At 37.5% G+C, this 13,522-nt stretch overlaps 1 protein-coding gene across 9 annotated transcripts in view; it reads left to right on the top strand.

Moving 5' to 3' along the window:
• Positions 1-13,522, top strand: part of LOC132401931 (inaD-like protein) — a 299,063-nt gene that overhangs the window by 48,650 nt on the left and 236,891 nt on the right. For all 9 annotated transcript variants that reach the window (XM_059984281.1, XM_059984284.1, XM_059984283.1 and 6 more), the window contains exons 15-18: positions 2,136-2,270; positions 6,275-6,436; positions 11,400-11,465; positions 12,230-12,361. In XM_059984281.1, coding sequence (XP_059840264.1) covers positions 2,136-2,270; positions 6,275-6,436; positions 11,400-11,465; positions 12,230-12,361 — 495 coding nt within the window. The remainder of the gene's footprint in view (positions 1-2,135; positions 2,271-6,274; positions 6,437-11,399; positions 11,466-12,229; positions 12,362-13,522) is intronic.

Raw genomic sequence — 13,522 nt, 5'->3', positions numbered from 1 at the left:
TTAAGCACAGTTCATTTATTTTCAGTGATATATGTTTAAATTCAAATAACATTCTTAAAGCACAATTAAAACTCACAGAATATTTATATTTTAAAAAATTTCCAAACTCTGAAGCATACAGGAATCCCAAAACATAGCTACATTTTTTATAAGCCATACCGACAAGCTGCAGATGTACCAGTTGTCAGTCTCAGAAACTGAAGGCAGAGGAATGTATCTAGTTCACCCAGTGTTTCTGTCATTCTTCTTGGTGTTTCTGGGCCATTCGTAGAAAGCCCGAACTGCTCTCTACAATTACAGTGTTTCTCTGCCACTTGGACAACTTTGTACACATGATATTTTCTCGGATACGTTTTAACGCAAATGGTCTAAAAGGTTCTAGAGACAGAGATCACGGGCACCCACAATTAATGCTGCGAAACTGCATCCCTGAAGTGTACAAACCTTCCAGCTATTACAGGATCAGCTATTTGATGTGATAAGTATCAAGCTACCTTGAGCTAAACAACTTAGCCAGCGCTGTCTCAATTGATGCAAGCTCAATTAAATAATTCATTGTCTTATATGGCTCCACATGAGCAATAAGCCCAGGTGCTGTGGGCCAGCTTCTCGTTCCCTATAGATAGTGCTTGTTTGCAAAGCTGACTTTATAACATCAGGATGATTATACTGCTTGACATTTACATGAAGGACTGAAGATTTGCTCCTGTTTATGACAAGAAGATAAACAAAGAATATTGGTTGGAAATTTAACTTACTCAAAAACAATGATGCTTAGAAGCTCATAGCTGTTGTATTTATAAAGCAGAGCTCGACAAGAAAAGCACAAGGCTTCCTGACCTAGGACAATGAATATTCGTCACATTTGTAGGTCAGCATCTCCAGCATAAATTCTCCAATGGTAGGACCACATGCCTGATGCAAACATTCTTCTTCAAGCTCCATCATGGTAGAAGTTTACCAGGAGGGCAGAAGAAATGCCTCAACAACGTTTCAAAATCCCCCCTTAAAAATGTAATATCTCCGTCAGCCCATCAGAATCTGGTAGCGAAGGGTCAGACTTTGTCTCAGAACCCATATGAAAGCCATTCTTGACACCAAGGAGTAGTGAAAGGAAAAGCAGATTATTGCTTCCCAAGTTATTGTGAGCATGAATTATCTATAAAATCAGAGAAAAATTGAAAGCAAAGTATTTCTTCTTTGCTGAATTGCAGAGCCTTTCAGTCTGCCAGCAAAACTGACAAGGATTTCTCTCAGAGAGTGAGTGGATCCTTCTGTGGCTGTTGAACATTTATAATATTTTATTGAAAAAATTGCAATTAGGATTATTGTGCCAGTCTGGAACAATGAACTAATGATTTCAAATGGTTGAACAGAAAACTGATTAAACTGAATGTTGTGAAGACTAAAGTGCCATTAAGAACACAACAACTATCTGAGTATACAAACAATGATTCTCCATTAGGAAAACCGTATTTTCCCATGCATATCTTTTTTTTTGTTTACATCATTATTAATTGTGTTATTACAATCAGTTTTAAGTAAGTAGTTTAAAACTAAAAGTTTGACTACATTCAGTTACAATATGTTTTTTTAAAATGCAATTTCTACTGGGAAAAGAGGAGGATTTACATAATGGTGTTCATTCCAAAGTGCTTAGCAGCTAACGAGGAACTTCCTGACATGTAAGAAACAAACTCACAAACAGAAAGGTCTGCAAATGGAGTTTAAATAATGTACAAGTATTTCAAATAGAATTTAAAAAATACCTTCAAATACAATTAGAAGGATTAATATAAACTTGGGATTCTTCAAAATGTCATGAGGGAGCTGTTATTTCCACCTTATTAGCAGAATTGGCCTTTAATTAACATTGTCTCTGAAAGCCTTTGCAACCGTCCCTCAATACTGTAGTGTAGTTTGACTGATATTATGAACATAAGCTTCTATGGTAAGGCCTCCATCTCCTTGCTGAGATTTCAACCCTAAATTAACGTTGGTACCTATGTTGTTCTGTGGCTTCAGGTGTTCATATTGTTTATCAACAGAAGGTGGTGGAAAAGAGATCATTTTAATATAACTGGATGAACAAAGATAATTTTGCAATCAACCTTTTTTTTTCTGTTTAAACTTAGCTGTTACCAGTTCATACATTGAATTTTGGAGTGGAGCTGGACTCGTTTGATGGTCATCATTACATATCATCGATTGTGCCTGATGGACCAATTGGCCAAACTGGAATATTACAAGTACAGGATGAAATTTTAGAGGTATACCTTTAATAAAAACAATATTCGTTACAAGTTTAAATTTATTTTTATTTAGAGATGCAGCATGGTAACAAAGCCATTCTGGCTCGAGCATGAGCCAACCAGTTGCACCAATGATTCCAATTAACCTTCCAAGCTGTACATCTTTGGAACGTGAGAGGAGCACCAGGATAAAACACCGTAGTTACAGGGATATCGTGCAAGCTCCTTACAGACAGTTGTGAAATTGAATCCAGGTCATTGGTACTGTAATAGCTTTACACTAACTGTCACACTACAGGAGGTGCCCTTTGTCACTATTTTGGTTAAAATTAAACCTTTTTGGACAAGTTTATTTTCTGATTGAAATAGTTCATAGAACCATAGAACATTACAGCACAGAAACAGGCGTCTTGGCCCGTCTTGGCTGTGCCAAACCATTTTTCTGCCTAGTCCCACTGACCTGCACCTGGGCCATATCCCTCCAAACCCCTCTCATCCATATACCTGTCCAAGTTTGTCTTAAATGTCAAAAGTGAGCCCACATTCACCACTTCATCTGGCAGCTCATTCCACACTCCCACCACTCTCTGCGTGAAGAAGCCACCCCTAATGTTCCCCTTAAACTTTTCCCCCTTCACCCTTAACCTTATGACCTCTTTTTTTTCTCCCCTAGCCTCAGTGAAAAAACTGCATATAACAACTTAAATTGTTCCTATAACAACTGCATGGGAACAAGATTAAGTAATCATTATAAAATAATTTTATGATTTCATGTTTCTCAGTTTTTGAGGATGCTGGAGCATAGAACAGTGCAGTTCAGGGACGGTCCCTTAGGGCCATGATGTTGTGCTGAACTAGTTAAACTAATAATTGAAAGGCAAACTAAACTAGTACCTTCTGCCTACACAAGTCCATATCACTCCATTCTCTGCATTTTCATCTACCTATCTAAGAGCTTCTTAATCTTTATTAAATGTGTCTACTCTTATCACCCCAGCAGCATCTCTCAGGCACTCATTACTCTGGGTAAAAAAAACCAACAACTTGCCTCACACATCTCATTTGAACTATCCTCCTGTCATATTAAATGCTGCCCTCTCCTAACCTTAGACTTGTTGACACAGGGAAACAGATACCAGATGTCTACTTTATCAGTGCCCATCATAATCTTATTTCAGGTCTTCCCTCAGCCTCCACCTCTTCAGAGAGAAAAAAAACAACTTTAGTTTCTGCAGCCTCTCATAGTACATTCAGGCAGCATCTTCGAAAGCCTCCATGTTCTCTCATAATGCAGCAACCAGAACTGAATGTGGCCTGACCACAGTTTTATAAAGCTGCAACATAACTTTGTGACTCTTGAACTTGATGGCTCAACTAATAAAGGCAAGCTTGGAAAATGCCTTGACTAGTACAGCCACTTTCAGGGAGCTATGGACTTGGAACCCAAGATCCTTCTGCGCATTATCATTGCTATGAGTTCTGCTATTAACTGTGCACTGTCTGTTTACATTGAATCACGCATAGTGCAATACCTCACACTAGGCCAGATTAAACTCCATTTGCCTTTTATTTGCCTATATAAACCTCCTGTACATAGCATGGCCAATTAGTGTATGTTCATGGTCTTCTGCTGTTGTAGGCCTTTCACTTTAAAGTTTGCCATGTTGTGTGTTCAGAGATGCACTTCTGCACTCCAGTATTGTAACGAGTGGTTATCTGAGTTATTGTTGCCTTCTTGTCAGCTTGAACCAGTCTCAGCATTCTCCTTAACGAGGCATTTTTGTCCATGGAATTGCCGCTCACTGGATGACTTTTGTTTTTCATACCATTCTCTGTAAACTCTATAGACATTGTGCATGAAAATCCTAGGAAATCAGCTTCTGAGATATTCAAACCACCCCGTCTGGCACCAACAATTTGCCACAGTCATAGTTATTTACATCACATTTCTTCTCCATTCTGATGCTTGGTCTGAACAACAATTGAACCTCTTGACCATGTATGCATATGCTTATGTATTGAGCTGTTGCCACATGATTGCCTAATTAGCTGTTTGTATAAACAAGTGTGCAGGAGTACCTAATAAAGTGGCCACTGAGTGAGTGAGTGAGTGTGTGTGTGTGTGTGTGTGTGTGTGTGTGTGTGTGTGTGTGTGTGTACAGTACTGAGAAAAAGTCTTGGGTACATATATTTAGCCAAGTTGCCTAAGACATTTGCACAGCACTGTATTTGTCAATCTGAAACAGAGAATGAGTGTGTAAATCTGTTGGGAGCAAATAATTTTGGGAACGGTGAAAGTGGAGCACTGTGAATGGAGGGTGGTGTGGGTGTAGGACAACCCTGGGACACCAGGCAAGGTAATTTGATTCTAAACAATTGGTTTATTGGTCAGTATTGAATGTCTCTCTGGTGCTTCCCACTCCCTTCCCTCTTCCTTCCCCTTCTCCAAGGATCCCTTATCTTGCCATTTAGCATAATTCATGTTCACATTCTTAAATCAGTGGGTCTTACAATAAGTAGAACTGATTTCAGATTCTTCTGCTCTATTCATTCTGATGCAGTTTGGCACCTATTTATGGTATTATTTTGACTTTTTCTCATGTTTGCCTTTTATTTTTGCTATAGTTTATGGTGTATAGTTAACTTTACTTGTATGTATGCAATTCACTTGACAGAATATATGTACATAGAGAACTGTTGTGTGACTGATAGTGATGAGGACCTTGAGGTTGATTATTAAAAACAACTTAAATTCTGCTCTGAGTATTAACTGATGTAAAGGTGGATTTTGGCTAGTTACCATTTTACGTTATTAACAAGTTATGGAGTGAAAAATTTAAAGAACATACAGTAAGCAAATTATGTAGGTAATTGAGGAGTATTAAGTGAAACACTGCTGCAGTAGGAAAGTAGTTTACACGAAGGATGTGCAAGAAATACTGGTCTTGCCTACATTGATTGGCCTTATCTCAAACAATAAGGAGGTGGCCTACAGGGAATAAGTAATCTCTCTGACACAGTCTTGTCAAGAAAACAACCTCTCCCTCGATGTCACCAAAACAAAGAAGCTAGTTGTTCATTACAGGAGGAGTGGAGATAAGCTACCCTTATTGACATCAATGGATCTGGGGTTGAGAGGGTTAACAGCTTCAAGATCCTCGGCATCCACATCACCGAGGGCCTCACGTGGTCTGTACACACCAGCTGTGTGGTGAGAAAGGCAGAACAGCGCCTCTTTCACTTCAGATGGTTGAGGAGGTTTGGTATGGCCCCCCAAATCCTAAGGACTTTCTACAGGGGCACAATTGAGAGCATCCTGACTGGCTGCATCACTGCCTGATGTGGGAACTGTACCTCCCTTAATCGCAGGACTCTGCAGAGAGCCCAGCGCATTTGTACTTGCGAATTTCCCATGATTCAGGACATTTACGAGGACAGGTGTGTAAAAAGGGCCTGTAGGATCATTGGGGACCCAAGCCATCCCAACCACAATCTATTCCAGCTGCTAACATCTGGGAAACAGTACCGCAGCATGAAAACCAGGACCAGCAGGCTCCGGGACAGCTTCTTCCACCAGGCCATGAGACTGATGAAATCACACTGACTTGAGTGTACTCTATATCACATTGACTGTCCTATTTATTGTAAATTATTATAAATTACTATGATTGCACGTTGCACATTTAGATGGAGATGTAACATAAAGATTTTTACTCCTCATGTATGTGAAGGATGTAAGAAATAAAGTCAATTTTGTTCAATTCAATTCAGTGAATGACAATGTCCTGTAAGTGGGTTTAAAATTCTGGACCAGGTACCTAAATAAAAATTTCAGGTAATACAGTCAGCCTCCTAAATAATTTAGTGAGCTACACTTCCACACAAGACACTCAAAAATAAAAAAAATGCATAATAGTATAGGAATTTATGCAAGTAGAACTTCCAAATTAACTTTTATTAATTCTGGATAATAATTGTTTAAAACACCTTGGATTAACCCTAATATTCACATTCTTTTTCAGGTGAATGGAAAGGAGTTGTATGGAAATTCATGCCAGGAAGTAGGTATACTTCTGAAAGACATGTCACCTCCATTTACTCTGGTCTGTTGTCGGCAACTGTTTGAAGAGGGAAAAGAAATGCCTGTAGATGAATTCAGTGCCATGGAAAATGAAGCTTCTCAGGTAGAGTTTGGGGAGTTAACAGGGAAATATACTGATATGTTTTGATCTATGGAATTATTCGATATGATTCTTAGCATTTGGTTGAGATATTTGGGAGTTGAGTCAAAATTTTCCTTGATCATGCTATCCATGGAGCCCATTCATTCATATGTACTTAATGGTCATCTCAGCTGATAAATACATTTTCTTCATGCAGTTATTCTTGAAGGCAGAACCGATATGTTTGCTGCGTGGAAATAGAATACTCCATAGCGATGAAAGTTTATTTTCTATTGTAAAGTAATTGACAGCTGTACTAACTCTTTGGTATCATTGTGTGTTGCTGTATTCCTTATGTTATGAATATATGGAAGGATATATCTATCACAACAACATAAGGAGTAAATATTTATGTTAAAAATTATTTGAGAGTAGTTATGATTTCTTAAATGAATAATCCATCTTCACGTTTCTTTTTAAAAATGCAATTGGTGTCTTCCCTACTTTGTTATATACCCCATAAACCCCTTTAGTCTCTGTCACATCTAAATTCTAGGGGTCAGCTTTTCTGGATTGGGTGTTGTGCAATCAACCAGAATTGATTGGAGAGCACAAGGTAAAAGAAACCTTAGGGGGAGTGATCGAACTCGCCCTGAAATTTGAGAAGGAGAGGCTGAAGTCAGATCTATTAGTATTACAGTGGAGTAAAGGGAATTACACAAGCATGAGAGAGGAGTTGGCCAGGATTGATTGGAAAAGAACACTGGAAGGATGACAGCAGAGCAGCAATGCCTGGAATTTCAGCAGGCAGAGGATATACATATCACAAGGAGGTGAAATATTCTAAGTCAAGATGATACAACCGTGGCGAACAAGAGAGGACAAAGCCAACATAAAAGCCAAAGAGAGTGCACATTAATAGAGAAAAATTAGTGGGAAGTTTGAGGATTGGTAAGCTTTTTTAAAAACCAACAGAAGGCAACTAAAAATGTCATAAAGAGGGAAGAAATGGAATAGTAAAGTAAGCTAACCAATAATATTAAAGGGGATATGGAAAGTTTCTTCAGATACATAAAGTGTAAAAGAGTGGTAGTAGTGGATATCGGACCACTGGAAAATGATGCGGGAGAGGTAGTATTGGGGAACAAGGAAATAGCAGATGAACTGAATAAGTACTTTGCATCAGTCTTCACCGTGGAAGACACTAGCAGTATGTGGGAAGTTCCAGGTGTCAGTGGTCAAGAAGTGTGTGATGTTACCATAACTGGAGTAAGGTTCTTGAAAAACTGAAAGATCTGAAGGTAGATAAGTCACATGGATCAGGTGGTGTACACCCCAAAGTACAGAAAGAAGTGGCTGAATACATTGTGAAGGCATTATTAATGATCTTTCAAGGATCACTAGATTCTGGAATAGTTCCAGAAGACTGGAAAATTGCAAATATCACTCCTGTCTTCAAGAAGGGAGAGGGACAGAAAAAAGAAAATGATAGGCCAGTTAGTCTGACCTCGGTGGCTGGAAGTTGTTAGAATCAATTATTATTGATGAGGCTTAGGTTATTTGGAGACACATGATACAATAGGCGTGTAGCCAGCATGGTTTCTTCAAGGGAAAATCTTGCTGACAAATCTGTTGGAATTCTTTGAAGAAATAACAAGCAGGATAGACAATGCTTGTCAGAAGGGATAAGTAGCTTTTATTTATAATATGATTATGCAGATACAACCAGAAATATCAGTTAGAATTAAACAAGAATGGGAAAAAGAACTTCAATATAACATATCAACAGATAAATGGGAAAAAATTTTGCAAATGGTTAATTCTTCTTCTATATGTGCTAAACATGCTTTAATACAATTTAAAATTGTACATAGAGCTCATATGTCTAAAGATAAACTTGCTCGATTCTATTCTCATATTAACCCTCTATGTGACAGATGTCATTCAGAAGTGGCCTCATTGACCCATATGTTTTGGTCATGTCCCACTTTACATAATTATTGGAAGGATATATTTACTACTATTTCCTCAATTTGGAATATAGATTTACAACCTCATTTTATTACTGCAATTTTTGGCATACCAAATGAAGATGGTAATCAGTTTTCCCCCTCAATCAGACGAATGATTGCTTTTGTAACATTAATGGCCAGAAGGTCTATATTACAAAATTGGAAAGAAGTAAATCCTCCTACTACATTTCAATGGCTTTCTCAAACTATTTCTTATCTGAGTTTGGAAAAAATTAGAAGCACTATTTTTGACTCATCAATTAAATTTGAAGAAACTTGGAGACCGTTTATTTGACATTTTCATATGAATTAATTTGGCCTTTTCCAGACCTTTCTGCTTATTCATGTTCAGGTATGGAGTTCCGGAGTTCTTTGACACTATCTTATACTTGTAAACTGTTATTATTGCCCATGTTAGTTTAGTTTAGTGTTTTATTTTTTTTAATATATTTTTTTTTCTCACATATTTTTAATATTTTTTTTCTTTTTTAATGGTTATTTTTGTTTTTTTTCATATAATCATGTGGACTTGATTAAGGTATTTTCTTTTGTTGATGTTTAGTAGGATATTATTATCTTATTATCAATGTGATTTCAAGTCTATTGTATTTATAATTTACTTATTACTATGTTATTTTTTTTGTGTATATGTGAAAATCAATAAAAAGATTGAAAAAGAAAGAAAGACAATGCCAACTGATTCTCTTTTGTAAACTTGGACTTTGACAAAGTGCCACACATGAGGCTACTGAACAAGCTTTGAGCCCATGATATTACAAGGAAGATCTGGCATGGATAAAGCAGTGGCTGATTGGCAGAAGGCAAAGAGTGGGAATAAAGGGAGCCTTTTCTGGTTGGCTGCCGGTGACTAGTGGTGTTCCACAGGGGTCTGTGTTGGAACCGGCTCTTTTTACATGTTGTATCAATGATTTGGATGATGGAATTGATGGCATTGTTGCAAAGTTTGTAGACAATACGAAGATAGGTGTTGGGGCAGGTAGTTTTGAGGAAGTAAAGGGGCTATAGGACTCAGATTAGGAGAATAGACAAAGAAGTGGCAGATGGAATGCAGTGTTGGGAAATGTACTTTGTCATGCACTTGGGGAGGAGAAATGAAAAGATTGACTATTTTCTAAATGGAAAAAAAAAGCAAAAATCTGAGCTGCAAAGGGACTTGGGAGTCCTTATGCAGGATTCTCTGAAGGTTAAATTGAAGATTGAGTTTGTGGTGAGGAAGGCAATTGCGATTTTAGCATTTATTTCAAGAGGACTAGAATATAAAAGCAAGGATGTAATGTTGAGACTGGTGAGGCCTTACTTGGAATATTGTGAGCAGTTTGAGCCCCTTGCTGAAACTGGAGAGATTTCAAAGCTGGTTCACAAATTTCCTCCTCATCCCTATCCAGGATTGAACAGCTTGTCATATGAAGTGTGTTTGACAGCTCTGGGCCTGTAATTACTAGAATTCAGAAGAATGAGGGGTGACCTCATTGAAAACTGTTGAATGGTGAAAGGCCTTGATGGAGTGGATTTGGATCTCCTATGGTGGGAAAGTATAACACCAGAGGACACAGCCTCAGAATAGAGGGGCGTCCTTCAAGAACAGAGATGAGGAGGAATTGCTTTAGCCAGAGAATGGTGAATCTGTGGAATTTGTGGCCATGGACAGCTATGGAGGCCAAGTCTTTGTATTCAGTATATTTAAGGCAGAGGTTAATAGATTCTTGATTGGTCAGGGCATGAAAGGACACACGGAGAAGGCAGAAAAATAGAACTGAGAGGAAAAATGGATCAGCAATAATGAAATAGCGGAACAGACTCGATGGGCCAAATGGTCCAAGTCTCCTCCTATATTTTATGTTCTTACGGTCTAAATTCATTACTTGCAGGTGATGGTATTCCCATATCCTTGATGTTGTTGTGGTTGTGTGTTTGGGAGGTCCTGACAGTGTAGTCACATACCTGTAGTATTTTGTATTGGTGATTAAGTGAATAAATGCTGAGGGCAGCAGATGAAATATAAGTCAAGCTGACTACTTTGTAACGGATGGCATGAAAGTTCTTGGATACACTCCTCTAGACAAGCTGAGTGTACCATATTATACATCTGACATTTGCCTTGAAGACATGGATGATGGTACAACTGAGAACCTGGAAATACCATGCCTGAGTATTATGTAGAATTTTGGTCTCCCTAACTAAAGCAGATATTCTTGATGTAGAGCATGCAGTAAAGTGAATATGATAGGCTTCTGATATTTAGAGCATAGAAATGTAATAAGTGATCTCTGCAATTTCTATCTTTCCAGAAAAATTTGAGAATTGCATCTCTGTGATCCCATGTATTTAGCTTTACAACTACTGGTTCTTATTAAATTCTGCTGAATTATTATTACATAAAATTTCATGATTTATACTGGAGCTGTCTGATTCTGGAACAGCATTTACTTTTTGGTTTATTTATTGAGCCATTGACTTGTTATGACTTCCTTGAAACAAAGAAATCAATCTCATCAGCATTAGCATGAATCCAGCATAAAGGACTACCAAAATTTATACCTAAACCGTTTAGTGTAGAGCTGCATGATAAATGTTTCTGTTAGGCCTTGAGGAAACAAAATTACTTGCTGACACATTTGGCCCTTACTGGAAAAAACCTACACTTTCATATTCAGATGTGATTTCTAGATACTTTATATTTTAAAATGATCTCAATTTCTGTTCTGTTTTGAAATTTATCCACAACAGTAACGCTTTCGCAAGTTGAATTTCATTCTTTTTTTCCAATATATATTTTCTCTGTGAGATACAGTAGATATTTGAGAAAAGTTTAAGTTTTTGTAATGCAGTTTATGTTAGATTTGTAACTAATGTTCTATGTATATTCAACCACCTGTTCTTTTCTAAAATCATTGTCGGCTGTGTAGGAATCTGCTCCAGTCTCATTGAATATTTGTATGGTCTGTTTTTAGGTTTCAGAGAAGTATGAATTGATAAGGCCACCATCTCCATGGAATACTGAAAATTTTAGTCACCAGGTAAACTTAACTATTGAAATGAGAATCAAATGGAATGTGTATGTGTTGTGGACATATCACATTGTTTTTCTTTACTTCAATATACAAGATATTTAGCTGTTGTCCCCGTGATTTTCATGTCATCCTTAATTATAAAATCCGTAAGCATACAAGAGCAGAGCTTGGTCTCTGCCTTTTTTTTTAATGATGATCTTGAAACTATTGTATGGGGACCAGTGGCTTTGGATCTCACCAGTGGGCTACATCATTGAGCCAACAAAAATAAAGTTGAGGACAAATTGTACTTTACGTTTTGGCATTTCGCAAATTGCATTTGACTGTTGAATGATATGCAGAGCATGCAGAATTATTGAAGCCAAAGGAACATCTGTTCTGAAGTTAGCTTTACTGAGTATTGGAAGAAGTGGTTTTGCACTGTATTGAATCTATACCAATTACACTGTGGTAATTTACACAGATGTGCACATGATTTTAATGTCACTGTAGCAATCCCAAATGAATAGTTTTGGCAATTAAAATTCAGAGAATTGGCCTTCATACAAATATGTTCACCATCTTTGACACAGATTGATGCAATATTGGCAGAATTATGCAGACTTGCATAAAAATAACAGGTGTAGTACAATTGCAATCTTGGTGGACAGAATTAGGAAAATAGAATGTCTGAAATACAGAAGAGAAATCTAAAATATTTTACTGACAAATTAGCTCTTATGATTTTAGAGAAATTAATATTGAAGTCATAAGTTAATATATTTTTAAAGGTGGACATGGATACTGAGACAAATGCAGAAGAAGATGAAATTGGGAAGCTGGCTTTATGGACATCAGATGTAAAAGTAATTGAGCTGCACAAAGGTTCAGAAGGTTTAGGTTTCAGCATCTTGGACTATCAGGTATTTTCCAGTTTGTATAATGTATTCCTTTAACAATTGACTAAACAACATTCCTTGCAGATTGCAACAAATTATTGTTTTTAACACAAGTTTTCAAATATGTTTGATAGAATAAACATATTCAACAATGGCTATATCTCCATAAGTACTAATAACAATTTAGCAATGGCATTTATTTATTTTGTAATTGTTTTGTAAATTTTGGTTGTACAACTTTTAGCTTTCCCTTTCTCTAGAAGCTATTTTGGATTATTTTCATTTGCTTGATTAGTAACAGTCCAAAAATATAGTCACATCAATGAATAAACTCACAGGAGGAGATAATGTTAAGACCATCAAGCCTGTGTAGTAGTAGTCCAGTAGGTGATGGCTGAGCACCAAGGCAAGTACTTACAACCAACTTCAGTCATAAGTAACAAGGTTTCTGAAGTTCTTCATAGAATATATTTTAAGCCATTTCAATTTGCTTCACGTGATTTCAAGAAGTGGCTGAGAGAACTAGATATAGAAAGTGCTATGGGATCTGACAACATTCTGACTGTAGCATTGAAGGCCTTTACCATAGAAATATGGAGTGGGAGATCGCAGAGTGAGTTGGACTTTATGCGCCAGTTTTAAAAAAGCGAGCAGGGCCTGTCAGAACTTGTCTGTGGAGCAGGAGATTATGGAGTGAGATGGAGACAGTTCCTTGTGGACTTTACACGCCAGTTTTAAAAAGTGACTTGGGCCTGTCAGAACTTGTCGGCAGAGCAGGTCGTTGCTTGGTTTAATAGTAACTTAGCAAGGGCCAATTAAAAAGAAGTGAGGTTTAGGCGGAGCGACCATTGTGGGAGCAGTGATTGTTGGAGAGGATAGCGCTAGAGTGGTCATGCTTTGGCTCACCGAGTGTGTGTGAAAACAGGCGCAGGCTGGAGTTTAAGTTTGAGAAGTTAGAAAATATAACATGTTGTTAGGATGGTAGGTTAGGCAGTAGAATGCTCCTCCTGTGTGACGTAGGATTTCAGGGTAGAGGTGGCCCCCGTTTTTTGAACGTTTACTTTACGACAGCTCGCTGTTACGAAAGACCTACATTAGTACCTGTTTTCGCTAACCAAAGAGGATTTTCACTTTTACGAAAAAAAGACGCCCACTTTATACGTGTGTTTACGCTGAGAAAGACTA

This window comes from Hypanus sabinus, chromosome 11 (genome assembly GCF_030144855.1).
Source record: "Hypanus sabinus isolate sHypSab1 chromosome 11, sHypSab1.hap1, whole genome shotgun sequence".
In the NCBI taxonomy this organism is placed as follows: Eukaryota; Metazoa; Chordata; class Chondrichthyes; order Myliobatiformes; family Dasyatidae; genus Hypanus; species Hypanus sabinus.
Note: the sequence above shows the minus strand (reverse complement) of the source record. Positions and strands in the feature narration are given on the sequence as shown.